This window comes from Carcharhinus amblyrhynchos, chromosome 21 (assembly GCF_965287045.1).
Source record: "Carcharhinus amblyrhynchos chromosome 21, sCarAmb.v2.hapA, whole genome shotgun sequence".
Taxonomy (NCBI): domain Eukaryota; kingdom Metazoa; phylum Chordata; class Chondrichthyes; order Carcharhiniformes; family Carcharhinidae; genus Carcharhinus; species Carcharhinus amblyrhynchos.
In genome coordinates, this window is record NC_137344.1 from 39,654,020 (window position 1) to 39,673,297 (window position 19,278).

The 19,278-nt window shown below is 44.1% G+C and overlaps 1 protein-coding gene across 1 annotated transcript in view; it reads right to left on the reverse strand.

Annotated features, from left to right (window-relative positions):
- The window catches only part of dnah9 (dynein, axonemal, heavy chain 9), a 521,732-nt gene that overhangs the window by 204,862 nt on the left and 297,592 nt on the right, over positions 1-19,278 (reverse strand). The window contains exons 49-50 of the mRNA XM_080209043.1: positions 3,871-4,131; positions 650-1,075 (exon numbers count right to left, since the gene is read on the reverse strand). Of these exons, the coding sequence (XP_080065169.1) occupies positions 650-1,075; positions 3,871-4,131 (687 nt within the window). The remainder of the gene's footprint in view (positions 1-649; positions 1,076-3,870; positions 4,132-19,278) is intronic.

Consider the following 19,278-nt stretch of genomic DNA (forward strand, 5'->3'; position numbering starts at 1 on the left):
TCATTTTGAAAATCACTTGGTACCATCTGTATACACTTCAGGGGAGGCAATGACCCAACGGTATTAATCCAGAAACTCAGCTGGGGAACCGGGTTGGAATCCTGGCATAGCAGATGGTGGAATTTGAATTGAGTTGAAAAAGGTATCTGGAATCTACTGATAACCAGGAAGCCACTGTCGATTGTTGGAAAAACACATCTGGTTCACTAATGTCCTTTAGGGAAGGAAATTTGTCGTTCTTACCCGGTCTGGCCTACATGTGTCTCCAGAGCCACAGCAACGTGGTTGACTCTCAACTAACCTTCCAAGGGCAACTAGAGATGGGCAATAAATGCTGGCCAGCCAGCGACGCCCATGTCCCATGAATGAATTTTTTAAAAAAATCTTCAACCAGTCTTTATTCATGGTTGGGGCTCTGTGATCATTAGTTTTGTATAACATCGATATGAATGGTCCATATTATTGAATAGCTGCAGTCTGCAATGTTAATGTGAACACCTAGGGCATGGCGATCAATGTAAACTGGATCATTTCTTTATAAGAACTTAAAAAACTAGGAGCAGGAATGGGCCATGTGATCCCTAGAGCCTGTTCCGCCATTCAATAAAATCATGGCCGACCTTTTGGTGGACTCCACTATTATACTCACTGTTATCTTGGCTTTGATAACGGTTAGTTTATCCTGAGCGGCAGCTAGTTCTGCATTGGCTTTGTTCAACGCTTGCCGCTTCGGCTCGACGTCACAGTAGACCTCGTAGAACTTGACGATGTTGATGACCCAGGAGCAAAGGCCAGCAGCGGCGAGAGACTTGGACGCAATGAACTCTGGGTTAAATTCCGGGTCATGCAGGTAAGGCTGAATGGCTTTGAGGCAGTTCTCGTGGATGTTCTCCTTGTTGAAGGTGATCAGGGAATCAAGGAATCCATCCACCTTCGCCATCATGATCTTCGCCGACTTCCAGCTGCGGTCTTTGGGCACCTTGCCTCCCTGCGCCGTGAGCACCAATACGGCAGCGGTGACATTCGTCACAGCTGAAGGCGGCGAACCAAAGGACTTCAGTTCTGTCAAATTATTCTGAAGGAAGAACAAAACAACAAGGGAAGCTGAATGAATTTTTATTCCTCCCACAGTCAAGTTCTAAGTGGTTGATGAGTTATCAGTTTGAGTGCATTGCTTTGAAGCCTGGAGCTATAGTCTGAATTTTATATAACATGAGTCATCAAATGTTAGGCAACGAAACCCCCTGGTGGTAACGTAAATCCCAAACGGCTTGTTAGCTGTGAAGTTGCTCAATCCCCACTGTGTCCTACAGCAGTTTATTCTGACATGATTAAGGGAATCAAAAAAAAACAAATGATCAGCACATTTGTGGCAATCCTGGCCTAGTTTAGCGCTTCTGGAACCTCTTTCCAATTAACTAAACCCACTTCGAATGAAAATTAGGATCAAACGTGAAAATGGAGGCCCACTACGCCAGTGCGGGGAAGAAGAAAGTAAAGATCATCAATTGCGTGGATTTTGGGTTAAAATGTTTCTGCTAATTCAAACAAACAGGTTTTTTGTCAGAACATCTTGTCAACGAATAACAAAATCAATTTCTGACTCACACCGTCATTTTCACTTGGATCATCTTTTCTCCGGAGGAACTAGCACCTGAAGCTCCCAAATTAAATGTATTTCGTTTTCCAAATCACTCCCGTTTACAGGAGTTCCACAGCGTTTGTGTGCTGAAAGTCAAACTTCTCTATCAAAACATGTGTCTTGTGTGTGTGTGTGTGTGTGTGTGTGTGTGTGTAGATTTTTACTGCCCATAGGGAGATTTCCCGTATCAGTTTATTTTGTAGTCTACATCATCACGAAAAATATTGAAATGCTCATGCTCCACCTTAACTTTGATGTTTCTTACCTTCATTGTTTGCATGGAGGCTTTAGTTAACCATAGAATCCTTATGGTACAGAAGGAGGCCATTGAGTCACATTGACTCTCCGAAAGAGCATCTTACCCAGGTCTCATAACCCTGTGCATTTACCGAGACCAATCCCCTAATCTACACATCTTTGAACATTAAGGGGCAATTTAGCATGGCCAATCCACCTAACCTGCACATGTTTGGACTGTGGGAGGAAACTGGAGCACCCGGAGGAAACCCGCGCAGAACTAGGGAGAACTAGGAAACTCCACATGGACAGTCATCCAAGGCTGGAATCGAAGCTGTGTCCCTGGCGAAGTGAGGCAGCAGTGCTAACCGCTGGACCACCCATCATCTTCATTGAAAACAAAGCTTACAACACAGTGTATTTCCTCAGCAGCAAATAATTCTGCATTGGATTTCTTCACAGCCTACCACTTCGTCTCGACATCACAATAAGCTTTATAAAACCTCATGATGCTGGAGCCAGTGGCTGCTAGAGACTTGTCAGTGATTTCAATATCTTCTGAGGCTGGTAATACCTGAGTGCTCACTCCACAAAGGTAGCGTGCATTCTATATAGTTTTTAAACAGGCAAAGATCTTTTCCCACGGCCATTTAAGATAAAACCGCTTGATCTTCTTCCCTTAGCATGAACTGTCAATGAATCACTTAGGGTTGTAAACCAAATTTAATTGATTTATCAGCTCAAGAAATATCCAAACAAGACATTGACCTTAATAATTACAGACATGCAAAACTAAAAGGCTACATTTTATCTTTCTAACTGCATTGGGATAAATCAAACTTCCAGCACATCAGCAGCCAAAACCGCATGATTTACTGTCCATTATTTAACCTAGTTTAAGAGGAGTTCAATAGAAATTAAAATAAGATAAATTGAGAGAAAATCGTAATATTCCCTAAATCTACGTGGAGTTGGGATAACTATTGCATCTTGGTGTGTAGACGCTGTTGCTGGAAAGGGATTTTACAGCCTCGCTCGAGCGAGACTGTCAATTCCTATCCAGGGTCAATGGACATTTTTGTTGTCCGCCCCTCGCCCGCTCTGATTCCGTGGCAGGCGAGGAGCTAGAATTCCAGCAAAGATTTGTTACTGTATAGTATGCATAATGTGAACAAATATATGGATAAATTATTGTGCTTCAGCTCAAAGAGACAAAACTATATTCATAACCTCTCTCCAGCAACATCCTCAAATAGAAGATGACATGAAATGTTATTCTGTATCCATTATCAAAAAGTGAAGAACTTGTAAGATATAGTGCCTTACAGTGGTCTTAAAACCTCGAGAAGTGCTTTTTAACAAATGGGTTACTTTTTAAAAATACAATGACAAGCACACGTAGGTTGGTCAATATGCACGTGTCAAACAGAAAAGAATAATCTGTTTGTATGCAGTAGATCAGGATACTGGGTGAACAGCCTGGGCTTTTCAGCTGCTCACAAGCTAGACCGAATTTCCACTGGGCTCAATAACGATACTTCCATGGCCACACTGTTTCTTGTCAATCAGATCCACACATGGTCATCTGGTCAACACTCCAAGGCCGGAATTTTACTGCCTTGCCCACCCTAGAATTGGTGGGGGGGGGGTGGTGGTGGTGAAGTGGGGAGAAGAGGAGAGGGCTGGAAAGGCTCGCAGAATGACTTTCTCAGTTGGGTTCAGGCTGGATCTTACGAGGCGGCACTATTCCGGCACAAATATCTGTCTTCATGCTTTTCTTCCTTATTCTGTGGGACATTTTCTACATTCATAGAATCAGAGTGCAGAAGAGGCTCTTTGGTCCATCAAGTCTGTACCAACAGGTGAGAAGCACCCGAACTCCCACCTAATCCCATTTAGCAGCACTTGGCCCAAAGCCTTTGTATGACACTGAAGATGCCAAATTAATTGCAAGCTGTTATTTTGCTTTTGGTTTTCATTCAAGCTCTTACCTTATTCAGAGTGTTGAGGGCATCCTGAGCAGCAAGAAGGGCAGGCTCCGCCTTTGCTAAATCCTCCTCACAGTCTTTCTGTGTTCGGGTAACTTCCTTAGCGATGAGAGCCACCTTCTGTTCTTCCCCATCTGCAATGGCTTTCTCTTTGCTTACTTTCTCCGTTTCAACTCCGACGACTTGAATCAGTTTGTCAGCATCTTCATTTTTCTGTTTCAGCTCAATTTCCTGCGCAGCCAGTTTGGCCTTCAGATCATCCACCTAGTGACAGAAGTTAAATACAAGGGAGTGATCACAAAATGTCCGAAAGATCCAAGTTAGCCCCCATGTTAGACTCATACAATCTGAAAATGTTAAACCGTTCATTGTAGTGACAAAATAACTGAAGAAGAACAGTGGCTCTTTATCCTCCTTGAATAACTCTTGACATTTCTCAACTACAGGATCTATAGAATCCCTACAGTGCAAAAGGAGGCCATTCAGCCCACTGAATCTGCACCAATTCTCCAGAAGAACATCTAACCTAAGCCCACTCTCCCATAACCCTGCTCATTTACCATGGCTAATCCACCTAATGCACACACCTTTGGACATTAAAGGGCAATGCCACCTAAGGTGCACATCTATGGACAGTGGGAGGAAACTGGGGGATCCAGTGGAAACCCATACAGACATGGGGAGAATGTGCAAACTCCACACAGGCAGTGACCCAAGGCTGGAAACGGTGTGACGTGGCAGTGCAAACTCTAAAATCAGTTTTAAAAGATTCAGAGTCAAAATCAGAAACATCTTCACAAGATCTGTCACTAAAATCTAGAAACAGTGCTGCTTGCTCCCAATTAGCTCAAGTGGGTGAAATGCAAACTGTGTGCTAGCTATATTCATCATTCTATCTATATTAGCAGGCAGTGTGTGACTTATTGCTTTCCAAATCATGGTCAGTTCAAATATACATAGGTTGAATATTCTCTATCCCGTAAGTCTGGAAACAGAAGACATCCAAAAAACTTCATCAACCTTTAGCACGAGAAGTTTAGCAGTTTGTCCACACCAGTGGTGGGCAACCTGCGGCCTGGGGGTCATAGGCAGCCCAGAAGGGATCTGAGCGCAGCCAGCAAGACATAGAAACATAACATAGTAACATAGAAGATATGAAGAGGTCATTTGGCCCTCTGAGCCCGCTCCGCCATTCATCACAATCATGGCTGATCATCTATCTTTCTCCCCATAATCTTTGATCCCATTTGCTCCAAGGGCTATATCCAGCTGCCTCTTGAATACATTCAATGTTTTACAATCAACTACTTCCTGTGGTAATGAATTCCAAAGGCTCACCACTCTTTGGGTGAAGAAATGTCTCCTCATCTACATCCTAAATGGCCCACTCTGAATCCACAGACTGTGATCCCGGATTCAGGACTCTCCCACCGTTGGGAATACCTTCCCTGCATCTACCCTGTCTAGTCCTGTTAGAATTTTGTAAGCCTCTATGGGATCCCCCTCTCACTCGTTCGAACTCCAGTGAAAACAATCCTAACCAAGTCAATATCTCCTCATACATCAGTTCCGCCATCAGCCTGATAAACGTTTGCTGCACTCCCTCGAGAGCAAGAACATCCTTCCTCAGAAAGGGAAACCAAAACTGCACACAATATTCCAGGTGTGGCCTCACCAAGGCCCTGCATAATTGCAACAACACATCCCTGCTCCTGTACTCAAAACCTCTCGCAATGAAGGCCAACATACCACTTGCCTTCTTTACCGCCTGCTGCACCTGCATGCTTACCTTCAGTGACTGGTGCACAAGGACACCCAGGTCCCGCTGCACACTCCCCTCTCCCAATTTACAGCCATTCAGGTAATAATCTGCCTTCTTGTTTTTGATTCCAAAGTGAACAACCTCACTTTTATCCAAATTATACTGCATCTGCCAATGATTTGCCCACTCACCCATACAGTCCAGACACTTTTTGATTGCTGCCCATGCACAGAGTTGCTGTGTTCCGCTGGCTTCCACCTGCGCAGCGATCTTTACATGTAACATACGCATGTAAAGCAAGCGCAAGTGAAATGAGGTGCGTGCTGATTGCATACAACATTGACTGAGAGCGCCGACTGCTCCTCTCCTCCTCCAAGCGTAAATATTTCTTCTGTTTTTACCACTTGAAGTTGATGGTGGTTCTATTAATACATGAATGATGAAGCATTTCTTTTTATAACTTATAAAATATTCAGCGTATCTTAAATGTATTCAATCTTACTCATGGGGTCACAGTTAGTGAACATGCCTGATTTCCCCCACTGAGATGAAAGAGGACTCACTTGTGGCCCATTCACTAGCAGAGGCTGCTCATCATTGGTCTACGCTCCTTATCCTTGTGATTTTGTGGGCAACATGTGAAAAAGAAACTTATTATAGCTACCCCGTATTAATTATTCCGTGACGCATCTTATTCTTCTCGCCATTTCGTTTACTTTAGACTATAAACAGCCTAGGCTTAGGATGGGATTTTAGACCCTGCCCACCCACAGGATCTTCCAGACCTGCTGAAAGTGACCCCCAATTCCATGGCGAGTGCCCCGATGGAGGGACGGGCGAAACACACAAAGTGCTATAACAGGAGAGGAAGAGTCCACTGGTGACTAATGGTAAGCACTGGAAATCAGACCCCGGGAGGGGGGAGGCAGACAAATCCACCCTTAGACAATTTTAGTGTATGTTTACATGCAGTATCCAAAAGATTATCTGAGATTCAAAATGAAATCAGCCCCAAGGATTTTGGATAAAGATTACTCGACTTGTAGTTTGCACAACCTATCCTTACGTGACATTCTCTTTCTGCACTGTAAGGATTCTATGAGTATCAAACAAAGGGATACAGCTACAAGATAAAAGGATCAGTCATTTAAAACTGTGGTGTGTAGAAATTCCTTCTCACAGAGGGTTGTGAATCTCTGGAATTCTCTGACCCAAAGGGTGGTGGAGGCTGGACCAGTAGAAGTATTCAAAGAGGAGCTAGGTAAACATTTGATAAATGGAGGAATAGCAGGCTATGGGGAAATAGCAGGGAAAAAAAAGAAAGAGTTGGGGCTGGCATGATCGTACTGAAAGATGGGACAGGTTTGAAGATCCTGGTGGCTAATGCTTGCTTCTATATCGTATTCTTGCGTCCTGTGAAATTATTATTAAAGCACACATTGAATGGTGCTTAGGGATATCAATAATGTCCATATGTGAAAGAATAAAAAAAAATTACATCTTAGGCTATATTATGTCATTATAGAACTTAAAAATGAGTTTGACTGCCATAAAAATGGCACTGGTGTGAATAATATCCTTACATAATACCTTTGATTGATTGCAAGGGAAACAAAAACAAACGCCGATTGCTTGGGTAAGTGAACTGACGTTATTTTGGAGATACAACATGAACTGATCTTAATGACGAGAGTCCACCAAAATGTGGACAGTGTTAACAAACTGGCAGTAACGTTCCCATAAATAAAGGGGCTACAAGTTCAAGAACACAGCAAAGCTGAATAATTCAGTAGCATAATGTGGTAACTCACTGTCTGGTGTTGACTTTCACTTGATCTTATTTATGGCCTTTCCCTCATACTATCAGCGTCAGGACGCGATGCTGCAGCTCCGCCAGGATTTATAGGGTTACTGCTCTTAAAAATCAAGTCAGCCGAGAGAAATGCGTGCCAATCATGGATGGAGTTTTTCAATCCATTGTCAACCCACGCCACGCGAATAAGTGAGGAAAAAGCTCAGTTGTCAAATATTTTCAAGTCAGGGATTGATAGCTTTCTTTCGGATAATAATGGAATTAAGTGACATGGGGGTAGTGTTGAGGCAATAGGTCAGTCAGGATCTTGCCTGAATGGCACAGCATGGCTAAAGGGCCAAATGGTCTGTGCCCACTCCATTTCTGATGTTCTCATAATACTTGATAGTTATAAAGAATGTTCCCAAAAATGGCAGAGTAGAGAACTAGGCTTCATAATTTGACAGTAAGAGTAAAAGTTTTAGGACTGAGGTGAGGAGAAATTTCTTCACCCACAGAGTGGCGAATGAATGGAATTCACTACCACAGAAACTAGTTGAGGACAAAACATGTGATTTTAAGATAAAATTAGTTATAGCTCTTGGGACCAAAGGAATCAAGGGATATGGGGGGAAGGCAGGATCAAGATATTGAACCTGATGATCAGCCATGATGAAAATGAATGGAGGAGCAGCTCGATGGGCTGAATGGGCCTCCTCCTGCTTCCACCTTTCTATGTTTCCTGCAACATTTCAATTGGCCCAAAATGTCAAAATAGATGCACAGAGCATTGCTCTCCTCAAGCATTGCTTCTTTAGGGTGACGTAGACCACAATGCCAACATTTTGGCGTGATTTCCATTAATTTTCAGTTACGTTTGCTCAACGCTTTTCTGACCAAGCATCTCTTTAAAGAACAACCAAAATCACATTGTGCAAGTGATTTCTAATAAACCTGTTGGGTTATAACCTGATGTCATGTGACCTCTCATCTTGTCCCACCCCAGTGCAACACTGGCACCTCCACATTGTGTTGTGTGAAGGCCTCAACTGCAAACTTTTCTTCAGCCATTTTAGGCGTACATTTGAATGATCAGACAACATGCACGACGTTGTTCCCCAGCTCACAGCCTCATAGACTAGAATCATGGAATCCCTACAGTGCAGAAGGAGGCCATTCTGCCCATCGAGTCTGCACTGACCACAATCCCACTCAGACCCTATCCCCGTAACCCCACATATTTACCCAGCTAAGCTCTCTAACCTCTTTGGACCGTGGGAGGAAACCAGACCACCCAGAGGAAACCCACGCAGACATGGGAAGAATGTGCAGTCTCCACACAAACGACGACCCATGCTGGGAATCAAACTCAGGTCCCTGGCGCTGAGAGGCAGCAGTGCTAATCACAGTGCCATTATGCCGCTCTTTTAGCTCACTCCTCACTTCTTTGGCTCACAGACTGCAATTATTTTTCTCCGCCCCCCACAGCTTTCCAATATTGTACCTCAAGAGATGCTACCATGGAAACAGCCCAGACGCTTTCTTTGAGGCACATTGTGAACACATCATCTTTTTAAGATAACAAGCTGTCAGTAATTAACAATCGCACATTTTTCGAATCACTCCTACGGTTTCAATGCAGCTGACGAATGCACATTCATTATTTTCACTCTGAATATGGAATCGTTAAAATTGGAGCACAGGAGGACTCCATTAGTGCTTGCAGTCATGCCGGTGGTGGCTCGTTGACTGGAGACACCGTCTATTCTTACCTCACTTAAGCCAGCCATTTCTCATACTCTTTGTTTTCAAAATACAATTTCCTTCGAAATGATAAAATCTCCAGAGAAGGAAAACAGATTAAATAGTCCCTGGCATTTGAAGGAAGGCACAGACGATCAGGAACTGCAGCGGCACAGTGGTATTGTCCCTGGACTAGTAGTCTGTAGAGCAAGATCTGGGGACCCGGGTTCAAATCCCGCCATGGCAGATGGTGAAATTTGAATTCAATAAAAAAACTGAAATTAAATATCTAATGATGGCCAAGAAATCATTATTGACTGTCGTAAAAACCCATCTGTTTCACTAATGTCCTTCAGGGAAGGAAATTACCCAGTCTACATGTGACTCCAGACCCACAGCAATGTGGTTGACCCTTAAATGTCCTGTGAAATGGAGGGCAGTTAGTGATGAGCAATAAATGCTGACCCAGGCATCGATGTCCACATCCCATCATTGAATGGAAAAAAAGAATTGAAAGGAAGAGGAAAGCAGCAGGGAAAGAAAACACGGTGGCTTCTAAAAGACAGAAAGTAGAGTATTAGAAGAAAGAGATGGTCAAAAAAATCAACTTTGACCACAACATTATAGGAGCACGAATCTTCAAGGAAAAAGTTGCCTGAAGATTCGTGAGGGTTATCCAAGATCAATCCTACTTTCCATGGAATATTATATTTATTGTTTTCCCAGTGGAAATCTTTCACAATAAAATCAATTGACTTCCATATTGGCATGGTCGTCACCACACATTGGCACCGATCATATTTGCAATTAATAGTCTTCGTAGGATGTCGAATATAAAGATGTTTTATATCGAGAGAAAAATTTCAAAAGGATTTTTTCTTTTGCAGGACGTAGAAGGAAAGATCCGAGCAAAACGTGGTGATAAATTATTAAAAACATTCAAATAAGGAGATTACATTAAATCATTCTCAAGCCCGGGGTGCAGGTGAAGGGCAGCTTCTTATTAAATCAGAATACACACCCCGTAAACATTGTTAATCTTTCAAAGGCAAATTATTCAATTAAAATGGCTGGCAAAAGAGAGGAAACGTATATTTGAAACTGAACAGACTCCCTACTCTAATTTTGATTATGTCCAGTTAAATAGATGAACATCTTCCTTCTGGCAATAGGTAAAAATAGTCAATATTAGATCAGTCACTTGGTATATCATCCGTAAGTTGTCCTTTGCATTGAAATCACTAGAAAGGGGAACTGGGTGAGACTTATAACAGATTGTCAATATAATATTGCTAGTGGTATCCTATGGCAGCATGGTGGCACAGTGGTTAGCACTGCTGCCTCACAGCACCAGGGACTCTGGTTTGATCTCAGCTTGGGTCGCTGTCTGTGTGGAGTCTACATGTTCTCCCTGTGACTGCGCGAGTTTCCTCTGGGTGCTCCGGTTTCCTCCCACAGTCTGAAAGACGTGCTGGTTAGATGCATTGGCCATGCTAAATTTTCCCTCAGTGCACCTGAACAGGGGTCAGAGTGTGGCGACTAGGGGATTTTCACAGTAACTTCACTGCAGTGTTAATGCAAGTCTGCTTGTGACTAATAAACTTTAAACTTTTGTCAAAAGTTAAAATTGATTACACTGGGTGGGATTTTGCAGCCTCTCTTGCTGGCAGGATCTTTTCTTCCTGCCAACTGAAGATCCCACCTGCGCTCAATGGCGAGCCGTCTCCGCTACTGGCAAACATGCCAGGGCCCATGTCTTTAATCCTCACACCACATACTTTATTTACAAGGATTCATCAATTCTCCACTCCAAGACCGGTGAAGCAATCATAATTGTTTTGTTCACAAATTCATTACCAGGCCAACATTTTGCATCTTTTGATTTCCAGTTGGACATTAAAATAAAAATATTCCACACAACACTGTGTGGAGCAAAATGCAGTCAGAAGGAAGACAGTGGACCCAATGCAACGCATCTTGGTAAGTGCATCAACAAAGATGACGTGGGTATATTTGACTCAGCTCCTAACGATTCATAAAAATGATAGTTTTTATCCAATAGTGTCATTGGTGTGGCCATTAACCTTTGATTCCACTGATAACTGTTACAACGCAAACAGAAAACTTTTATTCTATCAAGGGAACGCGAAAAGGCATGCAAGTCATAGCTTTCGGAGCGCTGCTCCCACACACCTGACAAAGGGGCAGCCAGCACTTCAAAAGTTAGTGGCGTTTGCTACCAAATAAACCAGTTGGACTTTAACCTGGTTTTGTGAGACTTCTGACTGTGTTTACCCCAGCCCAATGCTGGCATCTCCACATCATTAGTAAATGAAAACCAGCCGCGATTCATTGAAGGTAAACAGCGTCTGATTAACTTATCTGATGGAGTCACAGGGAGGTTGACCAGGTTGACGTTGGGTATAAGGACTTTCAAAAGGCATTTGTTGGAGGACCACACCATGAACTTGCTCCTGAAGTTGAACTGAAGAGGCAGCGGCTGCACGGACTCAAAACAGGCCAAGGGACTGAGAGCAGAGAGGAGTAGAGAATGTGTGTTCAGAGTGGAGCAAAGAGTACCTCGAGTGCTCATTCATCCACTCATCCTCCTAGGGACCAGTGTTGCAATCAGTGTTCTTTTTAACAACCCAGATTTGGGTAAACCTGGCATTATTTCAAAGAACAAAGAACAGGAAACAGGCCCTTCAGCCCCACAAGCCCGTGCCACCCATTTTAACACACTGTGAGTGCCTCATTCCAATCCTTCTTCTACCTATGACTTTTGTCTACTTCTACTGGACTCCACAATAAAGGGGTGCAAATTTAGGGAATTATGTGTGCACCAGATTAAGGGAGATCCAATTCAGGGACAATTTATTGACACCAATCATCTTAAAAAGCACGTTTTTGGGATGTGGGAGGAAACTGGAGTGCCCCGAGAAAACCCACGCAAGCATGGGGAGATTGCGCAAACTCCCACAGACACAGACTCAAGCCGGAGATCCGACCCGGGTCCCTGGAACCGCAAAGTTTGCAGAACATTTGAAAGGCCAGCCCTTCCCACTGGTGGGATCTTCCAGTTTCAGAAGCCCCAGTGAGTTCCCCAACAGTGGCACGGGCAAGGAATATGAATTGCCATAGGTTTCGGTGGGACCAGAAAAACTGGCGAGTGACTGATGGTGAGCTGCTCGTGCTGCAGGAAAGCCTGCCGCAGAGGGGCGAGAGAATTCCGCTCACAGGACGGCAGGCTTGTGAAATGAACAGACACATTACAGCTGCAATTTAAAGCACTAAAGTGTGAAGTAATTCATTTTGGGAACGAAGAGGTGCGGTAATAAAACTAAACAGGACAATTTTACAAGGGGTGTACTTACACAAGTCTAGGGAACTGACTGGATAAGTTGAGAGATTATTGAAAAGGTATGCGAAGGAGATCCTTGTCTTTGTAAACAAAGGATTGGATGTTATGCTCGATTTGTAAAATATGGGTTAGAATCCAGCTGGAATATTTAATGAAATCTTGTGCGCCCCTCTGTGGTGAGTTTGGTAGCAGAGTGGATTTAATCAGATGGGAGGGTGGCACTTGGGGACCCCACACTGCCGTGATCAAGTCCATTGTAGAAGGCCCATGAAGGGCCTTTTTGCCCCATCAGTAACTGAAGCACTGAAGTGGGCAATTAATGCCCATTTAAGAGCCTGACCCTGCCCCCGTTGGTATTAACCCAGTGGCAGATAGCAGGATCGCTCACCATGCAGGCAGTGTCCCAGAGCCTCTTGTTCAAAGGCGCACTGTGCCTGATTAAGGGGCCTGGCATCAAGAAGTGTGGGGGGAGGGCTACTTAAAGCTAATACCCTGCCCTCACTGCCAATACCTCTTGACCTTCACCACAATCCCCACCCTGCCATCACTCACCTGTGCCTGGATCCCTCCAAGGTCACGGGTAAGTGTAGTAATGACAGCAACCACTACCTCCCTGGTACAGAAGAGCTGCCAGCCTCTGATCAGCCCACAGTGGGCTGGCCACTGGCCTACGTGTCTGAGTAGCACAAGATGCATTGGAGCTTCTCAAAAAGCAACAATGCAGCCAGCATTCAGAGCCACACAATTCTGCTAATTGCAGCCGATTTTGGGTGCTCCATTCAGATCTTAAGGCCTTAGGAAAGGTGTAGAGGTGGTTTAGGGGAATGGTATCAGGTGTTTCAATTACTTAGTAAGGCTAAAGAAACTCGGACTATTTTCCCTGGAAGAGAGGAAGTTAAGGGGAAATTTAACGAAGATATTATTATGAAGCACTTTGTATGTGCAAATATGAAGAAACTATTTCCAGTAACAAAAGGTCAGTAACTAGACGATGGAGGTTTAACGTAATTGACAAAATGTACATGAGGAAGATCGTTTTTACTTAATGAGGTGTTATGACCTAGGATCCCTTGCCTGAAAGGGTGGTGAGACTGAGGAATAGCTTTCCAAAGGAAATTGGATAAATTCTCGAGGGGAAATGCTACAGGGCTATAGGAGTAGGAGAGCGAAGTACAATTGAAGTACAATTGGTCAACTACCCCAGACTGTGGGCCAAACATGGGCCAAATTTTCACCTCTCGGTTAGCTCAAGCCTGGAAATTCCCTGACTTGCCTGACCTGCCATGCTAGAAAGGCCACCATATGTCAATATCCTCTCAGTCCCACCAACGCAGTGCCCACCATGCCAATTCATGCTTCCCACCCATCTCAATGGCACCTTTCTGACCATCCAATGGTACCAAAAGAGCTCTTACACTGTCTACATTTTGCGTGCCTTGGTACAGGGCCGAGAGCCAAAAAAGCATCATCTTCGTAGGGATTGGTTTGACAACTGGAGTGACCTGTTGACATTGCCCGACCGACATCTTTAAATGGCTGGAATATATTGTTATTTCAGTGATCACTTTTGTCAATGTACCTTCTGCACCAGATGAAGAGCTGTGACATGTTTGAACTCTCTGTTGTTCATAATTTATGGTCTGCCTTATTGACACTAACATAGAGGAGATTTTGTTTTCAAAAGATAATTTGCAAATAGTTGTTTTTGCTGAGGAGTTTCACACACGCTACTACATGTCTCAGTGGCTCCTATGCACAGTGCATGCTGGGTGAATTGAATGGAAGGGCCATAAACAGGCCTGGGGGCCATAAACAATCATGGGAGTGGGTGGGGGGGGGTGGGCATGAATTGGTGTGGAAGGAGACATGGAAGAGCGTGAGTATGATCGTTTTATTAGTTTTTCCAATGTTTTCTGAATCCAGACTATGGTTCATGACTCCGCTCAGGATCTGTCAGCCATGAGCCATCCTCACTATCCACATCTTTATCCCATGCCAGAAATGGGTACAGGAATCTTGGCCATTTTTAAATAGCTCCAGTGTGGTTCTAACTTCAAGAAAATCGGGGCCACAAATTCTAATGGTCTCCTTCTTTCCTTACCATTTTAGGGCTCTCTATAAATACCTGACCTGCTTTATACATTTCTTTTTGGGTCCTGCCTTGGGATTAGGCTATATCTTTGACTTTGCAGCTTACGAGATAGTCTCAAACTCACATTGTAGTTAGAACAGAATGTGAATAATGTGTTAAAAGTAAAGTGACCCAAACTAATTGTGTGCATCTTTATTAGGATGATCGCATGCAGCGTGTAATCATTATCCTTAAGATTGCTACCTCTGCTTTTAAAAAGAGCCGTGGGACATTTTACAATGGTAAAAGTGCTATATACATTCAAAAAAACTATCAGTTATTGTAAAAATCCATCTGGTTCACCAATGTCCTTCAGGGGATGTGATCTGCTGTCCTTACCTGTTCTGGCCTATATGTCACTCCAGACCAATGAATGTGGAGACACGGAAGGGCGTGAATATGATCATTTTATTAGTTTCTCCAATGTTTTCTGAAACCAGGCTATGGTTCATGACTCCGCTCAGGATCTGTGAACCATGAGCCATCCTCACTACCCACATCTTAATCCCATGCCCTCTGAAAAGGCCTAGCAAACCATTCAGTTCAAGGGCAATTGGGGGTGGGCAATTAATGCTGGCCTTGCCTGTGACAGCTCCATCCCATGAAAGAATAAAAAAAAACAAGTTGTTACTGTTGCTGCTGTGCGCCAGGAAACCTGACAAATTGCGACATTAAAATATGGAAATCCATATAGTAATCACTTTTAGGAAATGGGTAGAAAAGCCTCCATTCCCTCTGAGACATACATTACAATTCACTCTGCACTTGACGGCATGAATATCTCTTGAATTGCTCAAGACATGATCCTGGGCAGCGGCCCAAGAAAACATTTCCTTGGGGCATGAAGCTATAGTGAAGAAAACATAGCCCAGAATTCAGAACTAATTGAAAAATGCACACACAGACTTCAATAAAAGAAGAAAGGCTTGCATTTATACAGCGTCTTTTACTACCTCAGGATGTTCTGGCACTTTACAGCCAATTAAATGCCTTTGAAGTGTAGTCACTGTTGTAATTTTGGAAATATGGAAACAAATTTGTTCACAATTGTATAGGGCAAAACCCAAGGGTTGGGGGCTACAGCAGGAGGAGTGTATGGAAAGGGTTAACTAGACAGCATTGTAGCACCCACACTCACTGCAGGCAGACAGGAGAAAATACAAATCTCAGATGGCACTAAAACAGTCACAACCCAGATGGTATCACTCCAAGGTTACAACAACCACATGAGAATTGATGTCAATTATCAAGGGTCCAAAAGATCTAGAGGAACCATTGTGCTCCTGAAAACTTAATCAAATATCCAGGAGATTATACAATTCACATCCCATCAAAATCAGTTTGACAAACACAATGCTTTGATATTGTAAACAGGAGATAGCCAAAAAGTATTTAAAGCTAAAGCACCCAAGACAATGGAACCATATAATGTAACTAAAAACAGAATTGTAACCAATTCAAGGTAACAATATGGTGACCTGATGTAAATGTAACACTTTGTAATATAAAGAAAAGGGTATAAGAATCTGTAAGAGACAATGCTCAGTCGAGTAGCTCGGAAACAAGCTGTAGTTACAGCCACAAGCTCTGCTCTCCCTCATGCATGTTGAATTTTTGTTGAAGTTCTACCCGGTCTCAGAAGGCTCAGTTCATCCATTTCCTCCAACAACAATAAAGACCCACAAAGAGCAATGTGGTCTGTTACATCTACCTGAGGAAATGTCCAGATGTCTCAAAGCACTTTAATTTTGAGGTGTAGTTACTATTGTAATGTTGGTTTATCATCTCTTCTAAAGGTCAACACCTCTCCATGGCATGCATGTGAGTGTCAGCTTTGCTTTTGCTCTCCGGTTGATGGAGTGGGACTTGAACCTTACAGTCAAGAGTGAGCCACAGCTGACCCCTAAACAGATTTCCTCAGAGTAGGGAGCAGAATCCACCTCACAAATAAGGGTGGAAATCAGTGCATAATAAAAAAGGAAACCCTTGAAGGATGCGTAGGTCCACAAGGGTAAGAGGCCATTATCGGAGACAGTGACATGCAGACTCAGGAGCTTCAAAGGTTTAAAGACGGTCTCCACTATCACCACTGGTATTGGGTTGGGGGCGATCGATGGGATTCAGTCATTGAGTGTGGCTCCCAGTGCCGGGGGAGAAGCGAGCACAGCAGCCAGCACAACAACAACAGGCTTCGGACCTAGTCCGGGGGCAGGAGAACCATTGAAGTGGATATGGAGGAATGGCAGGAAAGTCTGGGTCCATTGGGACATTCGATAAAGAGACTGAGTTGTGGATGGCTGACTATGTAAGGCTGTCCACAACTCAGTCTCTTCATTGAACGTTCAGTATTTGTGTCACCATGAATAGTGTGGTGGATAGCCTTTTAGTGCCAGTCTTTTTGAGTACAATGGGAAGTTAACTGTTCGGTGTTTTGAGAAGCTGCAGCCAGAAAAACCAACGGGGAAAAGCTGATGAGCTGAAGGGCCATTTCGGCACTATATGACTCTATGGGTGATGTGAGTCTCAATTAATCAGAATGGGATTGAGTTCTATGCCATGTGCTGCAGTTTATCTCTTTTCTCCCACAAGGTTAGCTATTGTGGGGGTATAACTGTTACTGGGTGAAGTTAACGGCTGATCTTCTGAGCACAGGGAGCTTTTGTCCATATCCAGCCTGTGCTGTATAGAACCTCGGAATAACTCATACTGACACTGGTTTTCAAAAGGGGAGAAAAAGGCTCTGCTTTCCCAGTGCAAACATACTTCATCTTGTTGTGTGCAACTACAGGATTTAACAATTAATTCTGTTAAAAAGAGAGCACAATACAAGCCTAGTAACAGATTTGTTCGAGAACGGGAGATAAAGCAGCCCGTTTGATTGGAACCCCATTCACCACCTCCAACATCCACCTCCTGCACTACCAATGCAAAGTGACAGCAATGTGTACTATTTCCAAGATGCACTATAGCAACTCACTGAGGCTCATTTGTCAGCACCTTCAAAACTAACAACCTCTAGCACCTAGAAGGGCAAGGACAGCAAATACACAGGGACACCACTGCCTGGAAACTCCCCTCCAAACCACACACCATCCTGACTTGGAAATATATCATCGTTCCTACACTGTTGCTGGGTCAAAATCTTCAAACTCACCCTTCAACAACACTGTGGGTGTTCTTGTACCACATGGACCACAGCAGTTCAAGAAGGTAGCTCACCACCACCTTTTTTTTTTATTTTTATTTTTCTGCTGGTAATTGCTTCAGGGATGGCAGTTCAGGCAGTAAGCTGCATCTCCTGTAGGATGTATGTGGTGAGGGAATCTAGTAGTGTTTCAGGTGATTTTACTTGTAGGAAGTGTGTTAGATTGCAGCTTCTGGAGGAGCGTGTAAAGGAGCTGGAGGTGGAATTAGAGGAACTCCGCATAATTCGGGAGGCGGAGGTGGAAATTGATAGGAGTTATAAGGAGGTAGTCACTCCTAGAAATGAGTCTTGGGTCACTGCCAGGAAGAGGGGAAAGAAGCAATCGGGGGGACAATCCCCTGGGGCTGTTCCCCTCCAAAATAGGTTTTTGGTCCTGGAGGCTACAGTTGAGGAGGAATCAACTGGGGATAGCCAAAGGGAGCAGGTCTCTGGGGGTGAGCCTAGTGTGAAAGCTCAGGTGGTTAGGGGCTGTAAAAGATTGGGCCTCATGATTGGGGACTCCACAGTTAGGGGGACGGATAGGAGAGTTGGAAGTAAAGGTAGGGACTCAGGGCTGGTGTGTTGCCTACCAGGGGCTGGGGTCCGGGATGTATCAGAAAGGGTATTCAGGACTCTTAGGGGAGAGGGAGATCAACCCCAAGTTATAGTTCATGTGGGGACACATGACATAGGGAGGTTAAGGGAAGGGGATATTAAGCAGAGGTTTATGGAGTTGGGGTGGAAACTAAAGGCCAAGTCTGATAGAGTGGTTATCTCCGGACTCTTGCCTGTGCCACGGGATAGTTTAGAGAGGAATAGAGAGAGGGAAAGTTTGAACTCGTGGCTGAGGGGTTGGTGCAGGAGGGAGGGGTTCAGGTACTTGAGCAATTGGGGCTCATTCTGGGGAAGGTGGGACCTCTATAAGAGGGAAGGTCTACACCTGAATCAGAGGGGGACCAATATCCTGGGGGGTAAATTTGCTAAGGCTATGCAGGGAGGTTTAAACTGATTCAGAGGGGGGGGGTGGGATCCTGAGTAGAGGGGTTTGAAAGTGAGGGGGGCATAGATGGGGACTGCAATGCACAGCATCGCAGGGGTGGGGTGGAGCAGGGTTTGAAATGCGTATACTTTAATGCGAGGAGTATTCGCAATAAAGTGGATGAACTTGCAGCGTGGATCAGTACCTGGGACTTTGATGTTGTGGCCATTTCAGAGACATAGATAGAGCAGGGGCAGGAATGGTTGCTGCAGGTCCCGGGGTTCAAATGTTTTAGTCGGAGTAGAGAAGGAGGTAGAAGGGGGGGAGGGGTAGCATTATTGGTCAGGGACTGTATCACAGTGTCAGAAAGGAAGTTTGATGAGGACTTGTCTGTTGAGGTAGTATGGGCGGAGATTAGAAATAGGAGTGGAGAGGTCACCCTGTTGGGAGTCTTTTATA